General features: G+C 47.9%; 1 protein-coding gene across 9 annotated transcripts in view; it reads left to right on the forward strand.

Annotated features, from left to right (window-relative positions):
• The window catches only part of BAG6 (BAG cochaperone 6), a 371,215-nt gene that overhangs the window by 233,479 nt on the left and 110,575 nt on the right, over window positions 1-27,161 (forward strand). For 6 of the 9 annotated variants that reach the window (XM_086924622.1, XM_086924621.1, XM_086924617.1 and 3 more), the window contains 5 exons: window positions 23,618-23,705; window positions 23,997-24,406; window positions 24,709-25,051; window positions 25,496-25,665; window positions 25,948-26,001. In XM_086924622.1, coding sequence (XP_086780748.1) covers window positions 23,618-23,705; window positions 23,997-24,406; window positions 24,709-25,051; window positions 25,496-25,665; window positions 25,948-26,001 — 1,065 coding nt within the window. The remainder of the gene's footprint in view (window positions 1-23,617; window positions 23,706-23,996; window positions 24,407-24,708; window positions 25,052-25,495; window positions 25,666-25,947; window positions 26,002-27,161) is intronic. The other 3 variants (XM_086924623.1, XM_086924620.1, XM_086924625.1) reach the window with 1 other exon arrangement.

Consider the following 27,161-nt stretch of genomic DNA (forward strand, 5'->3'; position numbering starts at 1 on the left):
ACTCAGGGCATGGGTGTACCCAGGGCTGCCAGGGGCTGCAGCATGTATTATGCCACCCCTGGCTGGCCTCCTAAATTTGACACAACTGGCTGCATGACAGCTGGGGCAAAGTTGTGTAATCACCCTTTGCTGTAGGTGTAGTATACCTATACCTAACCCTAAAATGGACACACAGATTCCTATCAGTCACTCCTATGGCAGGCCTTGACAATCCTGAAGGCAGAGTGCTTGGAATCGTGTGAGATGGTGCTCTGGCATGAGCTGAGCCTGTCTGCAGCTTGCGGAATCAAGTCCTAATAGCTGTTCCATGATATCGCATACCATATACTCTTAAGTGCATTATAATCCTCGCGGTTAAATGCTAACTTTGGTATTGCTTTATCAAAACATGTCGAGTAAGGTGTCATACGAATTGGAATACTAACCCCTCGCCAATTCTGGCGACGGGGTTAGCATTCCACCCTTCTAGAGGGACACGACATGTATGTAACTGTGAACCCCGGTTAAAGTTAACTGAAGCCTCAGCTCCACAAAATGGATGCTGCCACCACAGACACGAGTCTGACCCCCTGCAGCTGGGAGTCCTTCCAGCGAGGGGAGCCTGGACAAAGGGTTTCCTGTCAGGGGCGGTGCTAGCACCGTCCCAGACATGGTTTTGTGTATCCTGGGTAGGCAGGGCTTTACAGGAAGGTGACTGCTGAGTGGCACCCCGGTGCTCACTACGCATAGGCCGGTCTGAACCAGTTCCAGGGGCACACCAGCCCCTGGCCTGGGGAAGTCCGGCATGGCTGAGGGGTGTAACCACCCCCCACCTAGTCCCACCCATAGGCAGGACCTAGTCACCGGGTCAGCCCCCTTTTTTAGTATAAAGATGGGAGCGGGCCCCCTGTTAAAATTAGATCATCTTTGGAATCAAGATACCACTTTCTTCGAAAGGACTTCACGATTTCTTCTTCAAGATTCTCCCTTGTGGCTAAGGAGTAGTCACCCTGCATCCGCAGGCACCATCCTAAAGAACACTGCGGTCTGCTGCAAGTCCTTCATCACGAATCCGACGACCCAGCTCGACGAGACCCGGCTTCCCTGGCACCTCTGACCTCTACTCACCTCTACAGCCCAGCTGAGAACCGTGAGTGCGACGAGACCTCAAGGGACCGACGATCGCCAAGACTGCACGACATCTTTACTGCAAGCCCACCGTGTCCTCCACTGGTGAGTGCTTTGGGGTCCGAGAAGCCCCGACCCTGCGCAGCTCCAGCACCCAAGATCAGCCCCCCTGCATCTCCACGATCTGCGTGGGGCCCTTCTGCTGTTTGCTGTGCACCGCGTTGTTTGGCTACTAGCCGGCTGGCTTGTGGCCCTCTGAACGACGCCCAACGACTTCACGACTGCTGGTCTGGTTGCTCCAGGCTGGCCTTTGCTTCCTTCTTCAAGAGAAGCACCCCGGACCCTCCTGGTCCACTCCAGACGCCATTTTAGGTCCACCGCGTGGGCTTGAATTTGCCAAGGCTTTGTTGCCCAATCCTGGGTCCAGCGACGCCGACAGCTTCTATCTTCGTGGGACAGCTCGATCCTCCATCCTGGTCGCCGACAACGCCTCCTGGTCCGTGAGATCTTCGAGTCAAGCGTCACCCACTCACCTAGTCGAGGTGGCTACCATCCGGTGCCCTCCTGGTGCCCACTGACTACTGGCTAGTAGTCTCGAACTTGGTCCCCTCTGCTTTCAGGTGTCATCTATCTTCAAGATCCAGGCTTGGATCCGACTGAACTTTCTTCACTGGTCACCGGCCAGCATCTTTTCTTCCGGCTCCTGGTCCGTCTACGAGGATTCCCGACGTCTTTTCAGACCTATGCAGCTGCAGCCCCTGGGCTAGGTAACTTCGGCATTTCGGTGCCCCAGCATAGCCTCACTATCCAAGGGTCAGAATCTACTTTCGTTTTCTCCCTACCAGGTCGGGTTCGCCCGAGAACACTAACTTTCTAATTCCTAGCTACCATAGACTTTTGTCCCGCATCTCGCGTGAGAGTGCACACACTGCACCCGAGTCCCCTAGGCCTCCTAGACATAATCTAACGATTCCCTAGTCAAGTCCTAGCGATTCCAAAAGCTATTAGTACTGTACTTACCTGCTAGGAATTTCGCATTCCACTTTCAGAGTATATGGTTTTCCGTGCCCCTCGGGCATTTGTATATACTGTGCTAACTTAAGTATTTTTGTAAGAGTTTTTGTTTGTGCTTAGTACCCTGTCCTCATAAAGAGTACAGGGCTGTTGTGATCTTTAAATAAATAACTGTTTATTTTCATAACACTTGTGTGGTGTCCTTTCACTTGGTATTCAAGGGGTATATGTGTGGTGAACAGCTGGCTTAACGCGCCCTCTCGAGTCTTTAGCCTTAGACTGCTCGTATCCACGCTACTAGGATAGCTGGTCTATAAGGTTGACTTACAACCAATCATCAATAAGGGTTGCTGGACTGATACATAGTGTTCACTAGAGTAGTGAGCACTGCATATCAGGCCACCTTCTCACAGTGGCATCAACAAGAGGGCTGTCCATCGCCTCCAGATGGTGCAAAACGCCGCAGCCAGGATGGTCTTGAACCTACCTAGGCTCGCATCTGCTACTCAGGCCAGGAAGGATCTCCACTGGCTCCCTATCCAGTCCAGGATATCTTTTAAGCTCCTTTGAATGGCCCACAGGACAGTTTTTGGGTCTGGCTCTGAAGGTATCAGGCACCTTGTTAACCCCTACACTCCCATTAGAACCCTTCGCTCAGCCTCTAGAAATCTGCTTTCTGTTCCCAGATTTAAAATGGCGAAGTGGGGAGGAAGAGCCTTTTCCATCTTGGCCCCTAAGTTATGGAATTCCCTCCCCCATGAACTATCCAGTCAACCCTCACTGGGGGTTTTCCGTAAACTTTTAAAGACCTGGCTCTTCTCTCAGGCCTACTAATGTCGCTGCACGTGCTCTCTGAGATTGTATGTGTGTGTCCTGCGCCTTGATGCCCTTTGGGTTAAGTTTGCGCATTACAAATCCCCCATTCATTCATTCATTCACATCTGCCACTAGACTCACTAGTAGTGTCCAATGCGTGGAAGAGAGCGAAGTTCCAGACTTCTGGTGACACGCCCCCTCCTGACAAGGAATCCAAGGTTATCGATGCGTCAGGGAAACTGATTGCTGCGTAGGCTACAAATATATGGCGTATAGCAAATACTCAAGCCCTGCTCTCACGCTCTGACAGGACTCACTACGATAAATTTGAAAAATTGTTAAAGCACCTCCCAGATCAATACAAAGATCAGGCAAGAAGGCAAATTAATATCTAATGCCTCAATTAAATGTGCACTAGATGTAGCTGACACAGCATCCAGAGCAGTCAATACTAGGGTTATACTCAGACGACATTCGTGGTTACGCATTTCAGGGTTTAAGACGGAGGTGCAGACTACCATCTTGAACCAACCCTTCAATCAAAACCAATTGTTTGGGTCGGAAGTAGATACTACACTAGAGAAAATGAAAAAGGACACAGACACAGCTAAGTCTATGGGAGCACTACAATCCACACAGACTAGAAGTTCTTTTCGCCGCTCCTTTTATAGAGGAGGCTCCAAGCAAACCGGTGCAGATACATCATCTTTCAAAACGCACACACAGACCTCTAACAAGGGCTACTTTAGAGGAGGATACAGAGGCAATAATAATAAGGGAAGTGGTAGAGGTAATAACAACCGCTCCTCTTCCACTCCCAAACAGTGACGTCCCTCTGCCTCCCCTACAGCATTCCACTCCTGTGGGGGGGAAGATTATCACAGTTCCTACCTGTCTGGAATTCCATCACAACAGACGGGTGGGTGAGCCAAATTATCCAACATGGCTACTGCCTAGAACTCACAGAACTCCCCCCCCCCCCCCCCCCCCCCCCCCCAAACATACCACCCAGGTAGCGTTGAATGTCTACAGACCACTTGACTCTGCTTCAACAGGAAGTTCTAGCACTTCTACAAAAGGATGCTATTCAATTAGTTCCTTTGGAAGAACAGGGAACAGGAGTTTACTCCCTGTACTTTCTATTCCCCAAGAAGGACGAGACACTACGGCCAATTCTCTACCTCAGGGCCCTCAACCATTACATACAATCAGATCATTTTCACATGACCACTCTGCAACAAGTACTCCCACTACTACAAGGCGATTTTTTTTCTTTCAACACTAGACCTAAAGGACGCCTACTTTCACATCCCTATACATCCTGCTCACAGGAAGTATTTAAGGTTTATCAAACAAGGACAGCACTATCAGTTCAAAGTCCTTCCATTCGGGGTCACAACAGCACCACAAGTGTTTACAAAGTGCTTAGCAGTAGTAGTGGCACATCTCAGAAGACTACAGACACAAGTCTTACCTTACCTGGACGATTGTCTCATAAAAGCCAAATAATTCCACCAATGTGTACAACACGCTCTGCAGACAATTCAACTGTTGCACGACTTAGGGTTTACGATCAACTACACAAAGTCGCACCTAGAGCCTTCGCATCAGTATCTAGGAGCTACCATAGACAAATCTACAGCTCTAGCGTATCCCAGTCCTGCCAGGATACAGAGCATTCAGGCCTTAGTCTCCATTTTTCAACATCAGCAGTCTCTCCAAGCCAGAGTGTTCATGATACTAATAGGCATGATGCCATCTTGCATCTTCATAGTTCCACATGCAAGACTGCAAATGCGCCCATTACAAGAATGTCTAGCACAGCAGTGGAATCAGGCTCAAGGTCAGCTCACACCCTGGTGTTGCAATGGTGGAACACCAAAAACTTGACAAGAGGACGGCCGTTCCTAGAACCTGTTCCACAGATCGTGCTCACAGCGGACGCATCCCTCACAGGATGGGGAGCCCACCTCTTACACTATACCACACAAGGCCAATGGAACAACCAACAAAGAATGTTCCACATCAGCCATCTAGAGCTGCTAGCAATTTTCCTAGTACTCAGGACGTTTCAATTACAAGTACAAAATAAAGCTGTCTTAATCCGGACGGACAATATGACAGCCATGTACCATATACAAAAACAGGGGGGGGGGGGGGGGGACGACACTCTCTACAACTGTCCCAGCTCGAGCAGAACATTTGCAGATGGGCCATTCCTCAAAACATATACCTGACAGTAGAACACCTTCCAGGAATTCACAATCCGATTGCACATCTGTTGAGTCGACAGTCACAACAGATTCAGGAATGGGAAATGCGTCCACAAGTTCTTCAACCGTTCTTCCAAATGTGGGGGCATCCACAGATAGATCTTTTTGCCACCCACGAAAATGCAAAATGCCCAACCTTCGCCGCCAGGTTTCCACACCCACGGTCGGAAGGGAATGCGATATGGATGAACTGGTCAGGCAGATTTGCGTACGCTTTTCCGCCTCTCCCACTTATTCCACTAGTAGTACGCAAACTCAGACAACAGTCTCTGAAACTTATACTAGTAGCTCCCACATGGGCACGTCAACTGTGGTTCATCACACTACTAGATCTCACTGGTTCCACATCAAAAGTTACAGCTCACACCCTCCTTGTTAACACAGAACCATGGAGAAATAAGACACCCAGAACCAAGCCAACTGAATTTGGCGATCTGGCTCCTGGAGTCTTAGAGTTTGGTTACTTAAACCTGCCACCTGACTGTATGAACATAATTAAAGAAGCTAGGAAACCCACTACCAGAGCGTGTTATGCCCCTAAGTGGAAAAGATTTGCAATATATATTAACAATAATCACATTGATCTACTGGATGCTTCCATCCAAAATATCATTTGTTACCTTTTACATCTACAAAGGTCCAATTTGGCTTATTTTTCCATACGCCTGCATCTGGCAGCAATTGCAGCCTATTTACAAAATAGGCAAAATCTATCTCTCTTCAGAGTACCTGCAATTAAAGCATTCATGGAAGGATTAAAACGAATAATCCCACCTTGGTTACCACCTGCTCCGGTATGGAACCTGAACATTGTCCTTACAAGACTCATGGGACCCCCTTTCAAGCCTTTACACAAGTGTGAATTGCAATTCCTCACGTGGAAAACTGCTTTCCTTGTTGCCATCACCTCTCTCAGAAGAGTTAGTGAAATACAAGCATTCACAATACAAGAACCATTTTTTTAAATACATCCTAATAAAGTGGTTCTAAGGCCTAATCCAAAATTTCTGCCCAAGGTTATCACTCTTATTCCCCTTAACCAATCGGTAGAGCTACCTGTGTTTTTCCAAAACCCAGACTCTGTTGCAGAAAGGGCTTTACACACCTTATATCTTAGAAGAGCTCTATACTACACAGACAGGACTAAATCCTTTAGAAAGACAAAACAATTTGTATCTTTCTCTCCCCCACACAAAGGCAACCCCATCTCTAAAGGGGGGATTGCCAGGTGGATTGTAAAGTGTATACAAATATGGTATCAAAAAGCTAAACGTACACTGACAGTTCCTCCTAGAGCGCACTCCACTCGCAAACTAGGAGCCTCTATTGCTTTCTTAGGAAATATACCACTAGAGGACATATGCAAGGCAGCAACATGGTCTACACTACACACCTTCCCTAAACACTATTGTGTTGATGTGCAGACCAAGCGGCAAACTGCAGTGGGCCAAGCTGTCCTTAGAACACTGTTTCAAAATACTGCAACGGATACAAGCGAATACCGCTAGGGGAGACACTGCTGCACAATCGATGCAAGTGTACTCTGCAGCTCATATGCCTCGAACGGAAAATGCTACTTACCAGTATGCATCTGTTCTTGGCATGTAGAGCTGCAGAGTCGTACACGCCCTCCCACCTCCCCTGGACTTGTGTCCGTTCCAGTTCTCATCTTACTTAGATGCACACGCATGGACATCCTTTCTCTTTACTTCTACTAACTCCCATTTCCCACCATGGCGAAAAACAATCTGAGGATAGCGTCGATGACCATGCGCAGTATTGTCCAAAGGAGGAGTCGCCCATCTTGTGACTACAAAGACTTCTTCCAAGAAGACGACAACCTGCAATCATCCGAGCCCAACACCAGGTGGCGATCTAATGCTAAGTGTACAACTCTGCAGCTCTACATGCCAAGAACAGATGCATACTGGTAAGTAGCATTTTCCTTTTCTTGCGTTCTCCCCACCTCATACAGGCAATACCATTTTAAAAGCAGGTATTGCACTGTGGATTGTTAAGTGCGTCCAAATATACTATCTTAAAGCCAAGTGTACATTAACCATTCCCCCTAAGGCTCATTCTACGCGCAAACTAGGGGTTTCTTCGGCCTTCTTAGGGAACATTCCCTTAGATGACCTGTGCAAAGCTGCTACTTGGCCTACACTGCACACATTTTCGAAACACTATTGTGTGGATGTGTTAGCAAAACAAGCTAGTGCGGGCCAGGCTGTCATAAGAGTACTTTTTCAAACCACTTCAACAGATACGGGTTAGCCACCGCCACCAACAAAACTACTGTATAGTCTATTCAAAGTATATAATCTACAGCTCATATGCTTCAAACGGAAAATGCTACTTACCAGTATGCATCTGTTCTTGGCATGTTTAGCTGTAGATTCATATACGTCCACCCGCCTCCCCAGGTACCTTTTATCTGTTGCCGTGTTATCTTATTTAGATACATCGCGCATCGACATTTTTCTATTTCTTACTAACTCTATCATTACCCTTTGTCAAACAATCTGGGGATGGAGTTGATGCCCATGCGCGCTATCATCGTAAAGAGTCACCTATCTCATGACTACAAAGACTTCTTCGAACAAAAACAAACTGCAAACATCTGAGCTCAACACCAGATGGCAATCTATGCAAAATATATGAATCTACAGCTCTACATGCCAAGAACAGATGGATACTGAAATTAATCCTGATACTAGACATATTTTTGCAAAAAAAATCAGCAAAGCGCACATTTCCTGCCTAGACCCTGCCTTTAAGATACCCCTGAAGAAACAAGATTTGGCATAGCCAATAGGTCTCGCCCTTTGGGACCTTTTTGGTATTTAATTATGCAGCACAATATCCTTGGTGCAACATCAACTGTTGCATGGCTAAACACTTATAATGGCCCCAAGGCAAGACCTATTGGCTATGCCGATGCTTGTTTTTCCTACGCAGCGCATGCACGCTGCCATAGGCTCGACCTAAAAAAGGGGAAAAAAGCCAGAGACTGCTTGTAGTCTGTGTATTTTCTGTAGAGGGCAGAAATGGGCATGTGATAAGTCAAGAGAGCAAATCAAATTGAAAAACTGATAGTGGCTGGATAAATGAGGTCACACACAGGCAAGATCAAGAAGAGATCCTCTGCCAATGGTAGAGAAGTTAGATACCAGAGCGGAAATTACAGCATAGGTAAAGAATGATGGTAATGGTGAGAATGACTGAATACAGTTAAGCAAAAGAATAAGTAGGGTAGTGACCAAGCACAAAAGACAAATGACAATATAGAAGCAAAACAGCAAATTGGGGTATACTGAAAAAACAAGCAGAGGCAATAGGCCAGAGACCTAAAACTGCCATCAGAGCGAGGGAGAATACAAAAATGGAAAGAAAAGCATAACACATTATAGGCAAAAGACTGCAGAAAGACGACCAGGAGAAAAGGATGAGCAGGCACAAATCCTATGCTAAGGCTAAAGCGAAGAGCACCACATGCAAAGGACAGAGAACCTTGAGTAAAGCGACAGAATCCAGGACACAAGGTGGGGGTGCACATGTAGAGACCTCCGGAATAAAGAGGGCAAACAGAATAGACGCCCAAGGCTAGTGCCAGTGTACAGGCAGGACAGAAATCAAAGACGAGGTCTGAGAGTAGGTTATAGACCACAGGCAAATGGATAGGTATATAGATCTTGCTTAACAATTAAACTGTCACTTGCCTTTTTTTAACTTAGACCAATAGCATTCCAGTTTTTGCTTCCACACATATTCAGTTAACTGTGCACAGAACAGACACCTTGTTACACCGACACAGCGATTTGGGGTCACTTCACCTACAGTCAGCGAGAAACCAGCAAGAGCGGGAGTGCTACAAGGCTAAGGTACGCGCTATATAGAAATACTCTCAGCAAACAGCACAGCAGTGTGCCACCCTATGAGTCGAGGTAGCGGGTTCTCACTGTGCTGCAGTCCGTTCCTCCTATGTACACTGAAGTTGATCTCTGTACTTTAGTAGAAGGAGCGTTGACCAAACTATGCCCAATAAAGCGCCAAGAAGCGCATGTGCTCTTTTTAAACACTACAAATGGATTGCCAACGGGTTGGAGTCCACAGCCTGTGCTCACTGCGGCACTAGTATGCACAGATTTCTTAGCATAGTTTAAAATTGCAAGGAAGGATTGAAACTTTGAGGTGTTTATTTTGTATTCAAGTGTAACATGTATCAGAGATTTGTACACTCTGTGCATGAACAAGTGCAGCCGCCCATGCAGTCCGCTCTGGTTACCGTAAGTCTTGTTAATTGCCGGGTTTGTGTGCGTGCTGAGTCTGCAGTGGGAAGTTTTGAGGTGAGGTTTTGTAACGCGATAGGAAGTGTGTGGGATTGAAAGCGGTGGCCACAGCAGCAGACAATGGAACTCCAGTTACCCTTTTGTATGAGCAGGTCTCCCGAGGCACTTAACCGAGCAACAACGTGTGACAAAGTGTCTTGTCTAGGCTGGGCCAAGCCCTGTTGCACGGATGAGGCCTGTGTGGCTGGAGATGGTGATTCTGTCGTCCAGGCAGGCAAATGTGGGGTCGCCCAGGGGGGCTGAGATCTGGCAATAGTTTGGGATGGGGGTATTCGTTTTTACGCAGTGCATTCTGGAACCTGTGGTTCACATTAAGTGCCAGTTGGATATCAGCTCAATGTGACCGTAATTGTCTGAATTAAGAAAACCTGTAATCTAAAGGGACAAATGAGTAAGCGCATGTGATCCAGAGAGGTGGGGGTTGGGAGGCTGCTTTCCTTCTTCTGGGGGATGGAGAGTTGAGGGAATCTCAAAGACAACAGAGACCAAAAGAAAAGGTTGAGCAGGCACAAAGCCTATGCAGAGGCCAAAGCGAGGAGCAAGACCACATGCAAAGGACAGAGAAGCTTGAGTAAAGCGATCTGAATCCTGGACACAAGGCGGGGGGGGGGCACATGTAGAGACCTCCAGAATAAAGAGGGCAAACCGAATAGACGCCCAGGGCAAATGCCAGTGTACAGGCAAGACCGAAATCAAGGAAGACGTCTGAGAGTAGGTTATAGACCATAGGCAAATGGGAAAGGCGACAAAAGGTTGTCTACAGACAAAGGGAATAGCAAGTAGTCTAGTCTATCGATGAAACAGACATGTAGAGAGATCAGGATGACCAGAGAATAGAGCGCAAAACAAAAAACTCAGCGTAGCCCGCGGGTTAACAAGTGGAAGGGGGGTGGGGAGTGCGGCCGAGAGCGCACACAGCGTTTCCCTTACGGGAGCGAGCAGGGGCACCATCTGTTTGAAAGTTAATTACAAACCAATGTTGCCAGAGTCCGCTCCCGCAAGGGAATCGCCAAATGTGCACGCGTTGCCATTGAAAGCAATGCAAAGCGTGCAGGTTTTTGGCAGAAAAAGCTAATAGATTCCTAAAGGTCTCCTTCTTTGCAGCGCATGCGCGACCTAGGAAAAGAACATGGCTACCAGCCCTGCTTATCCTGCTCCACAACCCTTTCCACCACCACCATCTTCTCCACAGTTACCAATTGAGAGTACCTTACACATAACACCTCCGGGATCTCCCCATATAGATCCAGATGGGGATCATATTGATGAGGACACTCATTTGCATGTAGACCCATGAAATGATTACACCATTGACCCTCCATTAGATAATGACCCAGACCTTTACCCTACGAGCCATCACTACTGATATAGCGATAATATGGTTTAACAACTCACTGCTAGAGCAGCAGAGTATCATGGGGTGGCATTACATAAGGAGTCCCTAGAAGAAGACTTTTTATTTGAACACTGGAGTCCACACACAGGTCAAGTCAAACACTCCCTGTGCTTAAAGGCATTTTGAGGCATGCAGATATCTTTAAAGACCCTGTAAGAGCACGTATTTTAACTCCAAGAGTAGATAAAAAATATAAACCCTCCCCATCGGATCATGTGTTTCTCAAAGGAAAATTACCTCCCAACTCCCTAGTAGTGTCCAATGCTTGCAAAAGAGCTAACTCCCAAACCTCTGGTGATGTACCTTCCCCAGACAAAGAATCTAAGCTTCTAGATGCCTCGGGAAAACGAGTGGATGTTCAAGCCGCTAACCACTGGTCCATCGCAAGAACACAGGGCCTACTAGCTAGGAACGACAGGGCACACCGACCTGAAACTGAGCAACTGCTCCAATACCTCCCAGAAGAACACAAAGCGAATACATAGCAGTTAGTTGAAGAGGGAAAACTCATCTCCAATTCCTCAATCACATGTGCTGTAGATGCAGCTGACACCACAGCTAGGGAGATCAATACCAGCCTTCTCCTTAGAGGGCATGCATGGCTTAAGATTTTGGGGTTTAAGCCTGAAGTTCAACAGTCCATTTAGAACACCTGTTTGGTCCTGTAGTCGACCCGTCCTTAGAAAAAATGAAAAAAGATACTGAAGTGGCAAAGACCATGGGAGCGCTCCAGTCCCCATCAAATAGGGGCTCCTTTCGCCATTCCTTTTACAGAGCAGGGTCTAAAACAACATCCTCAGACTCAAATGCTTCCTCTAATAAAAGCAACAACTAATCCTTTACCTCCAGAGGTTTCTATAGAGGAGGATGTAGAGGAGCCTATTCCAAAGGTAGGGGTAATTAAGTCTCAGTGTAACACCCCTTCTCCTAAGAAACAGTGACTTGTCCACACTTCCCTTGATCACTTAACACCTGTCGGGGGAAGACTTTAACAGTTTGAGGCTAAGTGTATGTTGTAGCTGCCAGGTGTCCACACTGGCCTCTAGTTACCCAGGTTTAGTGTGCCTGGATCTTTTTCGAAGCTATCTCATTTCAGCTTCTGCTCCTACTTTTTACCCTAATCATTGCCTGTGTCTTCCCCCTGAGGACCGTCTTAAATGCCTCCCATAATACACCTGCTGACGGGACCGAACCTACATTTTATTGAAAGTATTGCCCTGCTCTCTTGGACACTTTGTCCCGGATGCTTGTCCTTAAGGTACCGGGGATTAATTTTGGGAGGCAATGTAGTGTCTTTGATGGGGCCATCTAGCATTGTATTCAAAGGGGGAGTGGTCAGTGCCTTGTGAGTGGCAACATGATGAAACCAGCTAGCAGACGGCCGCTGTGTGAAAACAGCCTAGCCTGGACCGACTACCATCTACTGCGGAAAATGTTGAATTGTCCTACGCCTGGATTGTGTGAACGCCAAAGATCTTACTCCAGTGCTTCGACAAATGCCCCCAAAGGACTAGACTGGCCACCCGCTTGAGTGTTAGTATTCCTATAAATTCCCAGGTCGACTGTTGCGTTAAAGTCCCCGCCCGTTAGTAATATCCTGGGGTGCAGTTCCAACATGACAGCTCCCAATACAGTGAAAGTTTCAGCATGAAGCAGCGGCAGAGCAATAAACCGAGCAAATAGTGTAATTCCATTCCACGTGCCCGACTGTATTGCTTACCTCCCCATGGGGTCTGCCCATGCGTGTAGCGGGATGAAAGGCACTGTAGAACTGATTAGTATGCCCACTCCTCGAGAGCCGGTGGTGAAACCCATATGTACCAACAGAGTATAGCCAAAGCAACCCTAAACTTTATAGTGGTTGCCTTTTAAATGCATCTCCTACTTTAGAACTATGTCGGGCCCAGTCTACTGAGATACTGCAGGACAGCTGTGCATTTGATTTTATAACCCAGTCTGTTCACATTCCATGTGAGGGTATTTAACGCTGTGTGGGTGTGACGGAGTACCAAATATTATGAAACCCTGATGAATATAACCACCACCTGCAATAGTGTTGTAGCCCCCTCCCACCTTGCCTATCCTTAACGTTCATCCCAGTGCAGTGGTTTCTACTGAGAAAACCATAGAGCGCCAGATGCATAAAAAAAGCTACAACATAAGCACTAAAACTCCCTTCAAACAATGCCCCCTCCCTGCTGCCCTGCTCAGTGGGTCAAAACCGCCTATCACCCCAACCCATAAAGCACCTGTCACTCCCCAAAAACACATTATGACATCATATACTATGATTATGAAGGCACAATAATCACGACACTTTACCTTTCCCTTTTTCTTCCTCATATATAGATGTCCTGCTAGTTGAAGTTCGGGCCGTGTAGTTGAAGTTCGGGTACATGTTCAATTAGCCATGATCACTTAGCATCCCCCCCCACCCCGCCCCCCAAGTCCATGGATTATCCCTCTCCCCGGGTTAGATCATCGGCCAGTGTCTCAGGATATTCAGCTTCACCTCCATGCTGCAAGAAAGATGCTCTGTATATACTGGGCCAAAGTAAGGTACAGTGTGCAGAGAGTCCACAGTCCCCAGGGGTTTGGCAGAGGCTAAAGTTAGATATAACCTTACTCTCTGAAGTGGTAGCTTGGTCGAGCAGTAAGGCAGTATCAGAGGACCGTGTAAAGCATTTGTTGTACACACTCAGTCAGCAAATGGTCTCACACACTCAAGAACTGAACTCTAGGCCAATTGTTTTGTATATAAAAATATATAGTTTATTTTAGAACTACAAGTAGGTATCACAAATACTTTCTCAGAATGAGATGTTGCAATTGAATACTTTCAAATAGCAATAGCCTTTTAAATGCAATGGATACAGTTGTTGCAATATGCAACACAAGTTAAACACAAAATAACATTTAGCTCTATGGGAAGTTTTAGGTAAATAAAATAAAATCACTTTACAAATGCTTTTCTTAATCGGTGCTAGATCCTGGATTCAGCCCTGGTGCATTTCCTGTAAACAGTTGAATGAAATAGTTTTTGTTACACAGGCGATTTTAAGTTTTGAAAATCGAGACTTCGAAGAAATTCTGGCAAAAACCAGGCAATGTATTCCTATGGAGGAAAATTGTAAAACACGGTAATAATTACTTTTGAGGGTCAGTGCTGGGCACAAAGATCCAGCAATGGGGTCTCTCCTGATCACAGGTGAGTAATTTCTTTTTTGATGTTCGGACGATTTTTAAGGAATATTTCAAAGTTGCAAAACTTGACACTTAGAAGAATTTCCAAGTGAAACCAACCAATGCTACACTATGGAGAAAATAAAGTTATCGGTCTTTGGGTAAGTACTCGGCTGGCAGAGTTAAGGTTCTGGGGGTAGACTCGGGGGTCTCCCCGGGTCAGGTAAGTACAGTCGTTACACCCTCAGCGGCACAGGGGCAACCGGATGCAAAGTTAGTAGGCCCAATGTTATCCTATGGAGGATAGGGGGCCTTCGGTTGGTGGCTGCTAGCAGGCAGGCCACGCGGCTGGGAGCTGAGCTCCTGGTCACTTCCACAGGGCAAGTGGGGAAGTAGGATACGATAGATGCTGCACTCCTAGTGGCACTCGGGCGGCTAGTACAGGGTGCTTTTGGGCTGTCGGGCGCCCAATGTATTTCAATGGGAAAATTGGAAGTTGAACGAAGGCTGCAGGCTCGGGAACAGAGATTCTTCAGGTGCGACCACCACTTCGAGAGGTAAGTTGGAATGTTTTAGGATAGGTAGACACCCAGGAGTTGGGCACAGGAGGCCGTGGGGCACCGGGTGCAGGGGTGTCTTTTGGTGTCGGGAAATTTTACCCTTTGTCAGGAGCGTCTAGGAGGGTCCTTGGGTGCTGGATTTTGGGGTGACAGTCACCGGGGGGACGTCCTCGTGGTCTTTGTCCACGAGGTCCACTCAGGCACGGGCCGGGCTCGGCGGGTGCAGAGGTTGCTGGATATATGGTTCCTGGCTGTTCCTGGCTGTCACAATGGGTTGATGCTGTTTGAGCAGAACCACTGCTCTTTGGAGTCGCAGTCTTTAGATGAGTAAAGCAGTCTCTAAGATGCCCTCTGTCGTGCATTTTACATTAAATCCCACACTGGCATCAGTGCGGGTTTAATGTGCTGAGAAGTTTGATACCAAACTTCTCAGTCTTCAATGTAGCCATTATGGTACTGTGGAGTTCGTAATGACAACCTCCCAGCACCATTTACTCTTAATGGCATCACTGCACTTACAGTGCCCAGGAATGGCCTGTAGTAAGGTAGATACCTGACTATGGTTACCCCCGACTTTTTGCCTGGTGTTTTGCTGGTTTTCCGACTTAGTTGACCTGGGGCCCTGCCAATCAGGACCCCAGGCCTACTGCTCTCTCTCTAAAATGGATTCCATGTACCTTAGGTACATTTCCAATTGGTACTGGACCCCCTTATCAGACCCTGTAACTCAGGGCATCGGTGTACCCAGGGCCTACCAGGGGCTGAAGCATGTATTATGCCACCCCTGGATGGCCATCTAAATCTGACACAACTGGCTGCACGACAGCTGGGGCAAGGTGGTGTACTCGCCCTTTGCTTTAGATATAGTATACCTATATCTAACCCTAAAATGGACACCCGAATTCCTATCAGTCACTCCTATGGCAGGCCTTGACAATCCTGAAGGCAGAGTGCGTGGAATCGTGTGAGTTGGGCTCTGGCACGAGCCGAGCCCGGTTGCAGCTTGCGGAACAAAGACCCAATGGCTGTTCCATGATAACGCGTACCATATCGCTAACTTCGGTATCGCGTTATCAAGACATGTCGAGTAGTGTCATACGAATCGGGATACTGACCCCTCACCAATGCTGGCGACGGGGTTAGCATTCCGCCCTTCTAGAGGGACACGACATGTACGTAACTGTGAACCCCGGTTAAAGTTAACTGAAGCCTCAGCTCAACAAAATGGATGCTGCCACCACAGACACGAGTCTGACCTCTTGCTGCTGGGAGTCCTTCCAGCGAGGAGAGCTTGGACAAAGGGTTTCCTGTCCGGGGCGGTGCTCGCACCATCCCAGACAGGGTTTTGTGTATCCTGGGTAGGCAGGGCTTTACAGGAAGGTGACTGCGGAGTGGCACCCCGGTGCTCACTACGCATCTGCCGGCTAGAACCAGTTCCAGGGGCACCCAGCCCCTGACCTGGGGAAAGTCCGGCATGGGAGAGGGGTGTAACCACCCCCCCTTCCTGGTCCCACCCCTAGGGCAGGACCTAGTCGCGTAACCACCCCTTTCTTTAGGATAAAGGCAGGAGCGGGGACCCTTCCAAATTAGATCATCTTTGAATCAAGAATACTTTCTACGAAAGGAACTCTCGACTCTTCTCAAGATTTCTCCCTTGTGGCTAAGGAGTAGTCACCCTGCATCCGCAGGCACCATCGAAGAACTCTGCGGTTTGCTGCACGTCCTTCCTCAGGAATCCGACTGCCCAGCTTGACGAGAACCGGCTTCCCTGGCACCTCTGACCTCTACCCACATCGTCAGCTCAGCTGAGATCTGTGGGTGCGACGAGACCTCGAGGGACCGGCCATCATCAAGACCTGCACGATTTCTTAACCAGCACGACCACCGAGGGATCATCTGGTGAGTGCTCTGGGGTCCGAGACGCCCCGACCCTGAGCAGCTCCAGCACCGAAGTGCAGCCTCCCAGCATCTCCACGATCTGCGTGGGGCCCTTCTGCTCTTTGCTGTTCAGCACGTTGTCTGGTTACTAGCCGCTGGCTTGTGGCCTTCTCGACGACGCCCGACAACCAACGCTGCTGGTCTGGTTGCTCCAGGCTGGCCTTTTGCTCCCTTTTGAGAGAGGAGGACCCCGGACCCTCCTGGTCCACTCAAGACGCCATTTTAGGTCCACCACGTGGCACTGAATTTGCCAAGGCTTGTTGCCCCAATCCTGGGCCCAACGACGCCAACAGCATCAACCTTCGTGGGACAGCTCGCACCTCCATCCTGGTCGCCGACAACGCCTCCTGGTCCGTGAGACTGCAGAGCCTAGCGTCGCCCACTCACCTAGTCGAGGTGACGATCATCCGGTGCCCTCCTGGTACCCTCTGACTACTGGCTAGTAGTTACGAACTTGGTAAAACTCTGCTTTCAGGTGTCATCCATCTCTGATCCAGGCTTGGATCTCTACGAACTATCTCCACTGGTCGCCGGCCAGCAACTCCTTCCTTCCGGCTCCTGGTTCGTCAGCGAAGACTCCCGACGTCTGTAAAGACTTATGCAGCCGCAGCCCCTGGGCTAGGTAACTTCGGCATTTCGGTGCCCGCATAGCCTCCTTATTGAAGGGTCCCGAGTCCCTATCGCTTCAGACTTACCTTATCGGGTTCGCCCGAGAACACTAGACTTCCCGTGCCCTCGGGCACTTGTTTAGATTGTGCACTTGAAGTATTTTCCTAAGAGTTTCGTTGTGTGCTTAGTACCCTGTCCTCATAAAGAGTACAGGGCTGTTGTGATTCTAATAAATACACTGTTTATTTTCATAACACTTGTGTGGTGTCCTTTCACTTGGTGTTCAAGGGGTATGTGATGGTATAACAGCTGGCTTAACACGCCCTCTAGAGTTTAGCCCGAAGACTGCTCGTATCCACGCTACTAGGATAGCTGGTCTAAGGTTGACTTACAACCAATCATCATAAGGGTCGTTTGGACCGATGCATAGTGATCACTAGAATAGTGAGCGCTGCATATAGGGCCAACTTCTCACATGGCCCTAGGTATTGTAGGGGCACAGGGCTCATGCACCTGTGCCCACACCACTGGCATAGGGCAACCCAGCTAGAGGGGTGACTGAGGTATGCCAGGGCAGTGTGTTTGTGGGCATGGCACACAGGGATGTGTGCCATGTCGACTCTGTTTAGTTCTGCACCAAGACCTTCAGCCTGCAAAGTCAATGGATTTTTCCGGGTACAGGGCCTTTAAGGGTGGCACAATAAGTGCTTCAGCCCTTAGGGCTTTCTCTGGTCACAGTGCCCTGGGTGCGTAGGGTACCATTTACCAGGGGCTGACCTGTTGCCAGAGATGTCAATTGGGTTTAGGCTTCAATGCAGTTTTAGGGAAGGAACACAGGCCCTGGGTACCTGATTGGCTTGGAACCCAGGGCACACTCAGCCAAAGTACATCAGCAATTCAGAAAAAAGTGGGGGGCATACCATGCAAGAAAGATGCCACTTTCTCACACACGCTGATCGTGTGGTTGACCTCTCTGCGCTTCACGAGGACCGATTTTTGATTTCAAAGGCAGTGGCTTCTTTAATGCTCCCCTGCTTTGGAATGCCTGACTGCTCACAGTTCGACATCTTCCAGCCATTTCCAGGATTTCCTCTGGTGTAGTGAAATGCCATGTTTTACATTCTGCCACTACCCTGAATCTCGCTGGAAATAACACCATGTTTTTAATGCGTTTGGCACAAAGTTCGTGCTTCACTGCTTCGGCGATGCACTTCTTTTTTGTTTTCTTTTTAGCAGTTTGATATAGTGTAAACTCGACCCAAAGGGATCAGGCTCTAACTTGGTTTCCCAGCTTCAAAGTTGGCTGCTCTGGCCATTAAGCCACATCCTCACTTGTAGTGTGAAGTTCGGAAAGAAACTTTTTGTAGCATTTTCGTATGCCAAATCTCCTTGGGAACGAGCAGCCTGTAGGATAGCGTTTTGGTAGTTCAGTATTGCCCTATGTGCCCGTTCTATGAAGAATACATTTGAGTTGCTTAGGGTGCAGGTAGTTTAGTGTAAGGTCCGCACTCAGTCCCTCGGCCCCCTCCAAAACCCCCACCACTGCCGGCTCGTCCCTCCTGGTCTTCCAGCTTAGCAGCCTTCATGGTGTGGAGGTTGCAGAGCGAGAGCAACAGCAGAAACCTCGCTCCAGTGCCGAAATCCTAGGCTCAACAGGTCACCCTAGCTCAGATGAGGTCCTGCAAGGTCAAGGCCTCTCCTTGCCCCCATATTGCACTCACCTTCCTCCACACCGCAAGGCAGTATAGTACACAATACATAGGTGGGAGGCTTGCTGCAAGCCAGACTGGGAAGGATCTTTGGAGCAGCCCAGTCTAACTCACAGGTGGGCCTCAATCGGGACCCTGCTCTCCATCCCCCAGGGGCCGTCTGCATTCTTGCAGGGAGCTTGTACCCGGGCTTCTTCTCAACCTGTGCCACAGTCAACACATTCAGGCCCCCACGGCTCCAGGCGCCATCACTTTTTCCCCTCCCCATTGAGGGACTTCTCCTTCTGGTCTGCTCACCTCTGCGTCACAGGCTGCTTGCATCCCTGTGTTATACCCCATAACACTGCATGTAATATATGTAAGTCACCCCTACAACAGACGTTACAGCCCTAAAGCAGGGTGCATTATATTACATGTCCCCCAGTGCTGGTCAGCTCTATTACTTCCAGTGAAAGTAATGATGCAAGCCATTTTAAAGGCATGTGCTGGACACTGGTGAAAAAGAGTTCCCCCAGCTACAGGATGGCTCAATGAAAATAGGGTTGTTTGATATCAAACACCTCGTATTAACAGACCCACACTGATACCAGTGTTACATGCACCCAGAGGGCACCAGAAAATCTACCAGCCGCTACTGTGTTGACTGACTGGTTTTTGCCAGCCTGCTATCACATTTATTTCTAACCCTCAAGGGTAAGGGCTTTTGCTTTCAGGAGATAGGAAAGAAAGCCTACTTGGGAAGAGGGTCTCCGACAGAATGACCTGCGGATTAGCATTCCAAGGCAGGGGAGCTTCAAAGAAGCCACTTCCTTTGAAATCCGAATCTAGCTCCCATCACAGGAGAGGAGGCCTAATGAGACATGTCTCAAAAAGGAGATCCACACCAATTTTAGAAACATAAGCTTGTTTCAAGATTTATTTTAAGACCAAGCTAAAAGGTATGCAGGTTTTTCAGGAAAAATACTTTTCACTTAAAGTCCACACAGGTCTAGCTAGCATATAGCATTGGTTCCTCTGGCCTTCTCACCCGTTCGCTGGCGCACCCCCCTGCACTGTTGTTAATGTATCGCTTCTCTGAAGTGGGGGCCCTCCTTCCCCCTACCCTCTCTTCTCCTTCCTGACATCTCTACGTCTAATCTTCACTGCAACCTTCTTGTAGGTCTCTAGCCTACGCTTTTCTGTTTCTCTTTCTAATATGGTATTAAGTTTGTTTTTCAAGGGTATTGAGTTTGCCCACTATTGTATTTTACTGCCATGCTTCATGTGTCATACAGCCGGTGCATTAAGGGTTGTAGGCAACATGCTGTGCATGCTGTCTCAAATGTTCATCTAAGCCTCCCCGACTCCCCCTGAGGCCCTTTAGACTTGCGGGCCGGCCTTGTTTAGGGTTGTGGGCCTGACGCTGTGTACATTTAGACACTTCTATTGTTCTTTCTATGGAAAAATAAAAACCGATTTACAACAACAAAAATTCCACATGGTGCAATTTTTCAGTTCAGCACGGTTAACCTATGGGAGGAAACTAAGAATGCAGTTTTTAAGATAAGTACATAACTTACAAATCCAGTCTTCGGGGTTTCAGGTCAACACCAGGCAAGGTTAAAATTGGTATGAAGACTGCACCACCAGCAGCATCGGGATGGCCAGATGGTGAGCTAAAACTCTGGGTCTGGCGCCCAATGGATACTGGGGGTGATTGAAGAAGCGCTGCTCACAGGTGAGTAAAGGTGTCTGGGGTCGATCTAAAATTAGCTCAGGGGGATCCTCAAGAATGCACCAAACTTGCAGCCTCCGTGGCACATGGGTGGCTGCATGCATAAAAGTGTCTGGTGCCCAATACAAATCAAGGGGGAGACTGGTTTTGAAAAGAGGCTGCATGCGCTGACCAGAAGGCTGGACAAAGAAAACCCACAGCTGTCCAGGTAAGTTCTGATGCTAGGAGACGTAGGTACACAGTTTGTCCCCGAGGCCCAGGGGCTTCGGCTGCAGTGGTGTCCTTTGGCGACAGGAACAGCTTATCAGGCAGGTCGCAGTCAGAAAGTCTCTTTGGATTCAGGCTGCAGGCATTGAGGTACAGTCCGGCAGTGATCAGCCCACGGTGGACTCTGGCTTTGAACCTTTGCAGGACTAGTGGGCCACTTGGACTCTGGCTGTGGGCTTTGGGTGCAGAGGAGAGTTCCTCAGGGCAGAGTTCTTCTTTAAAGTTAGTTTTTTCTGGAAAGGTCTGCTGTCCACAGTAGATTTGGAGTCTTAGTTGAAGGCTGTCAGACCTCACAGATTTTTGCAGGTGGATGGGCCTGCAGGACGAGTCAACTTGTTGCAAGGGCAAATGGCAGCAGACAGGCAGGACTGGCGTCAAGTCAGTCACTGGTCCTTCTTTTCTTGCTGGTGTGGCTCTTCGGTGTCTTTGATTCTTAGGTAGTCGGGAATCTGCTTTCAGGGTCTGGGGTGCCACCTAAATACTATATTTGGGGGCGTTACAAGGGAGTGACCGGTAGGGACTGATGGGTTCTTTGCCTGGGGCGTTTACACTCTCTATTATTCCACCCTCCTGTAGTAGGGATGCATATTCCTAGCCCGGATTGATAAGTCCCACCATATTTAAGATGATGGTCACTGAAAAACGGGCTTTACTTCGCCTCAAGCACCTGATGTGGAGTTGGTGACGGGGAGCACACCTTTTCCCACTAAGTTTTCACACTGGTTCTCCCACCAAAAGTGGGGGGTTTGAACAGGGACTACCATCTTCTATCAGCAGAGGCTGGTGTCTCATTACAAAGGCGGCAAGGCCTTTAAAGTTTCCCTCTCGACCACTGCTTGTCCTGGGGGAGGAGGTGTGACACCTCTATCCAGTATGTGCTTTGTTTCTGGCCCCAGAGCAAGGGCTCTCAACCCAGGGCTCCAGAAATATGTCTGTGGTGGCAGGCTACCTAAAGCCAGCCAGACAACACCATGGTTGGTAGGTTTTCAGAGGGCACCTCTGAGGTGCCCTTTGGGTACATGTTTCAAGAAATCCCACACTGGCATCCGTGCAAGTTTATTGAGAAGTTGTTTGTTACCAAATACTCTTGGTTCAGAAAACCATCATGGTGCTGGGGAACAAGAGTTGTCGAGTTCCTAGCCCTTTGTTCTCTATGGCTGCACGTACAATATTACGAATAGGCTTAAATATTGTATGTGCATATCTTCTCATGCAGTGCACCCAGCCTTATGATTTGTAAGGCCTGCTAAAGGGGTGACTTACCTATACTGCAGGCAGTGCTGCTTGGCATGGCACACATGCACTGTGCCATGTCAACTTTGTTGTTTGCTCTGCACCAAGGCATGCAGGCTGCAGTGGCAGACAGCATGGCCCTGGTGAGGGGTCCCTAGGGGACCCTCTTCAGTCTGCATGCCTTAGTTACCAAGGTACCATTTACAAGGGACTTACGGGGCTGTGTCTGAAGTTGCCAATCGTGGTATAGTTTTCAGGGAGGAGCTTGGGCACAGGGGGCCTGGTTGGCAGGAACCCTGTGCACTTTCAATCATACCCACATCATTTTCCAGGCAAAAAGTGGGTGGGTTAACCATGTCAAAAGGGGCACTTTCTCAAAAAGAGCACCTTGGGATTGCTAGAACAAGCCCCTATCCACTCCTAAAGAAATATGTGGACTTTTTGCATAGTATACCTAATTTTGGTATACTACATGAGCCAGCTTCCTACAGCTATGCATTAGATGAAACTCATCCCTCTGAGTATTTGCGGGCCCATTCCACCAGAGCAAAGGTCTCTACTAATTTGTTTGCAAGCCGAGTGCCTGTACTGCATGTCTGCCAGGCTTCTATGTAGTCTTCACTCCACATGTTGACAAAACACTGCTGCCTAGACAGTTCAGTCGAGATGGGCATTTTGCCACTTTGGTCCTCCAGGACATTTTGCTTTGAGCCATTTTGCAACCACACCTCAGAGGTATTGCTTTGGTATCTTTTCCAAAGTTAGGAATCTACAGTTGGAAATCTCTATCATTAGAGCAAGTTACTTCCTGTCTAACTTTTTTTTTATGGTTGAGATCTAACCTCAGATTTCTCACTGACCCTCTCAGTTCTGCAAACTAGGTTCTTCACCAAAGAGATCCCAATAGATTCCGCACACTGGTCACACATCCTCCTGACATGGCTCTGCATTATTAGTCATGAAGAAATTGATGTCAGCTCACCGGGGTGGAGCCAATATAGGCTTCTCGCTCGTCACGTCTGCAATGGATAACGTCTATGCGAGCAGCTAGCGCCACCTAACTGCAGGCACTGCTCAAGATTTTCCGCCTCCAGTCTGACGCCTGGGGAATATTATAAGATGAGGAATCTGATTTGATAGATTCTCTACCTGGAGTAAGTAACTTGTTCATTCAAGAATCATTTGTTGTATTTGTCCTGGGCAGAGTTTAAATGCTCAACAGGTTGAGGAAAGTTATGTTTAAATGTGTTTGTATCATCTAGTGTCCAGGCAAAGGTGCTCATTTTCATAGCAAGCAGCTACCTATGTGACATGCTGAGTTTTGCCCAATTTGAGTCGTCGCGCTTGTATTTCTTTTCCTAGTTTGGTTTATTCGTGTGTATTTAGCACCCAAAGAAACAGACTGACTTGCAATATTAAAAATTTTCATTCTTTGCATGTATCTTTTAGCAGGCCCCTGTCAATGGTGGGAACGCCCCCCTTGCTCAGATGATCAGTGGACTGGTCGGGCAGCTACTCATGCAGCCAGTACTTTTGGGTAAGCCTGTCTTAGTATTGATGGAGGTGCTGGTGCATCTCCCAAGCATGCAGCCACACTCTGACCTGTTCATAAGTGCGCACAAATATTTCTGCTTTGTACTATCTACTTGTTTCTTCCCGAAATATGCCGTTGGATTGTGTACTGAATTTAAATGCCTGCCTTGGAGTTTCTTTTGGCCTCATTCTGGTTCCCATTCCTTTTTTCTATCTTTGGCTTCTCCCATCCTTGGCTTATCTCCGTAACCGTTTGCTCTTATCCTAACGTAAGATCATTTTTGTGTTTTTTTAGGTCAAGGAACCGACTCCGACCCCGCGAGCACCAGAGCCCCGTCTTCTTCCTCCTCCTCTACATCGTCCTCTTCATCCTCCACCTCATCTTCTTCCTCCTCGAACCCTTCCTGGTCGTTCTCTGCCACATCCTCGATGTCCTCATCAGCCTCCGCCGGTAGCAATACTACGACTTCTACCACCACCACAGCTGACAGTAATACTACCTCATCCAGTTCCAGTATGCCTGGCTCAGATCCTAGTGCACAGCCCCCCACCACTGCGGAGTTGCAGTTCTCCCAGCTCTTGGGTAACATCCTAGGTGCTGCAGGATCTGGGGTGGCTGGTGTTGCAGGCTTGGGGACACCAACAGTGACTGTGGCAATGCCTGGTGTGCCAGCATTTCTCCAAGGCATGACTGAATTTTTGCAGGTATACTTCTGCCTTGCTTCTCCTTCTTGGTACAAGAACATAAGTAAGGTATTTGCGTATATTCCAGAGCAATTGTATTGAGGATATGTTTGTGAACGAACAATGTTGATTGGGTTATTTCTCAAGCTGTTATGAATTTTGGTGACTGGCATAATGTTACATTTCACAATCACAGGTATTAAATTATTTGATTAAAACGTTTTAAATTGTTACTTGAAAACTTGCAGTCAATTTATCATTGGGCAAACACCTTGTGTGCCTCTAACTCATTTTCCAATTTGTTCCTCTTTTTTGTTGTGCAGGTAACTCAAAGTATCCCCACTCCCCAACCCGCGCAAGCCCCTCAAACTCAGAGTGCGCCATCACCACCACCATCATCACCACCACCACCACCACCACAACAGGCACAGCCTCCTCCAAGAACATCTCAACCCTCGAGTGGGCCAGAACGAGCCGGCAGCAGGCCCTCTGCAGACCAGGATGCCTTTCCACCAGAGTTCTTTACCAGTGTGGTGCAGGGTGTTCTATCCTCCATGATGGGCTCCCTGAATGCCCAGCATGGTAGCACAGAGAGCATTGCCGACTTCATCCAGCGTCTCAGTGGCAGCACCAATATTTTTGAGCCAGGTGCAGACGGTGCGCTCGGTAAGTCTTTTTCAGTTAGAAGAGGAATTGGTTGCATTCCTTCACCAGAACATTAATGTTGCAAGTCATTCTAGAATGCCTGATTCAAGCACTCAAAAATATACAGTTATGAATACTGTTATAATAAATTCCAAGGGGAGGCTTATAGCAATGACTGAAAAGGGGGAAAAATAGTAAAAGCAAAATATACCACAAAATGACCTCCTACATTACTTAATGAAGTATTACACAAATAATAATGAAAGTAACACATTTAACATTAATACACTTTTTAAAGACTACATTAAAATCTTAAAATTGAGAATTTACTAATGAGACAAACTTGTATGATTTTCTCTAACTCGTTCTTTGTCATAGGAGTTATGAATGCCAGCATTAGCATTTTGAGTGACTTGTTTCCTCTTGTTTTGATATCATTTTGCTTTGAACTTCTGCCCATCTCAGGTTTTTTTGGCGACTTGTTGTCACTTATATGCCAGAATTTCTCAATGGTAGACATTGTGATGCTGTTGCATGGTCAGTTCCAGCCGCTGCAAAGGATTCAGCCACAGCTGAACCGCTTCTTCCGAGAAGAGTTTCTTCACAACCAGGAGCCCACCGAGCAGAACACACGTGTAAGTCTGGTTCCACAAAGACTTTTCTAATATGAGTGATTAGACTACACAATTATGTTCTGTTAGTTCAATGCACTATATTTACAAACAGAATTTGAAGCAGCCTCAGCGATGTGTCCTACACCAGCCGCCAGGCAGTGTAGACTTATCCCTGTTGCTTGAGATATGAATTTCCTTCTGTGACATGAACTAGCCTACTACACAGTGCCCTCACCTGTAAAGTATTTTTTGGCACCAACTTATTTCTTCGCCAGGTTGTAACCAAACTTTGTCTGTTTTCAGATGGCAACAGACAACCTCATTAATGGGCTGGAAGAGTACATCCGAGAGAGCTTCGTAAGGATTTTTTACAATGTGTTGGTGGGCAGGTGGGAAGCTAGAGTAATGGGCTAGAAAACAGTGGGTAACATGGATTGTTTGGAGGGAGAGGAAGCATTGAGCATTATCATAATAGTTCATGGATGGGGGAGGGAATGACTAGGGTGTGGTGTGTTTTCTCTATCCCTGGCCAGCAGAACCTAGTTGTGGGTGTGAAAAAATAAGTAGTTGTTTATAGTATCCTTTCTAAAAGCAGAGTATTAGCATTATTTTAGGGAAGTTACAATTTTAGCAGTGAGTGGCAAAATAAGTATGAAATGTTCGAGGCATATGGGATGCTGAAGTCATCTTAGCATAGATCGCCGCCTAGTGTTGGGTCTGGATGTTTGCACCTTGTTGTCTTGGAACAGTCTTTGAAGTATCACGAGATAGGTGACTCCTCCCCTGGACTACAGTGCGCATGGGCATCTTCATCTTCAGATTCTTTTTCTCCGCCATTGGGTTCGGATGCCCTTCAACAACTCCATCTATTTTCCTAATTTCAAAGGCCAAAAACCTCATAATTTCGACAGTATTGTTGCCGCTTGGTATCCCTCGACTCAACAAGTCTTTCCATCCATCTCTGCTAGTCGACGCGGGCCGTTGGGCATGTTCGGCGCCACGTGGGCCTCTTGCCGATGGAAAGGACCCTGTTCAAAAGATGCCCACAATGTCGATCAAAGTTTCCACATAGCGATAAGCATACTGTATGCAACAATTGCCTGTCTCTGGAGCACGAGGAAGCCTGTCCAGCTTGTGCTCAGTTCCGGACGAAGAAAACTATCCGGAACCGAAGAGCTGCTCGACAAGAGATGCAGCGACAGGCACCTGAACCGGAAAACATTTTCGACGACGAACATGAACTTCCAGAGGCAGGGGACTCCGACCTAGAGCTAGTCACAGTAGAAGCCTAGTCGGACTCAGATGACGACATCCCACCGGGGCAAACCGTGAGTACTCAAGCCCCTACCCTACCCTGCCTCCACCTCCAGACAAGGCTCCGGTCAAAGCATCGCCAAGAGGCCTTAGCCGCGACTGAAACACTGCTTCAGAAGCCCCGCCTTCCAGCTCGGCTCCGAAGACCATTACCAAGCCTTCCGGGACCGAGCAAGACTCTTCCCAAAAAGGGTGTAGTCTCA

Source organism: Lissotriton vulgaris, chromosome 5, assembly GCF_964263255.1.
Source record: "Lissotriton vulgaris chromosome 5, aLisVul1.2, whole genome shotgun sequence".
In the NCBI taxonomy this organism is placed as follows: Eukaryota; Metazoa; Chordata; class Amphibia; order Caudata; family Salamandridae; genus Lissotriton; species Lissotriton vulgaris.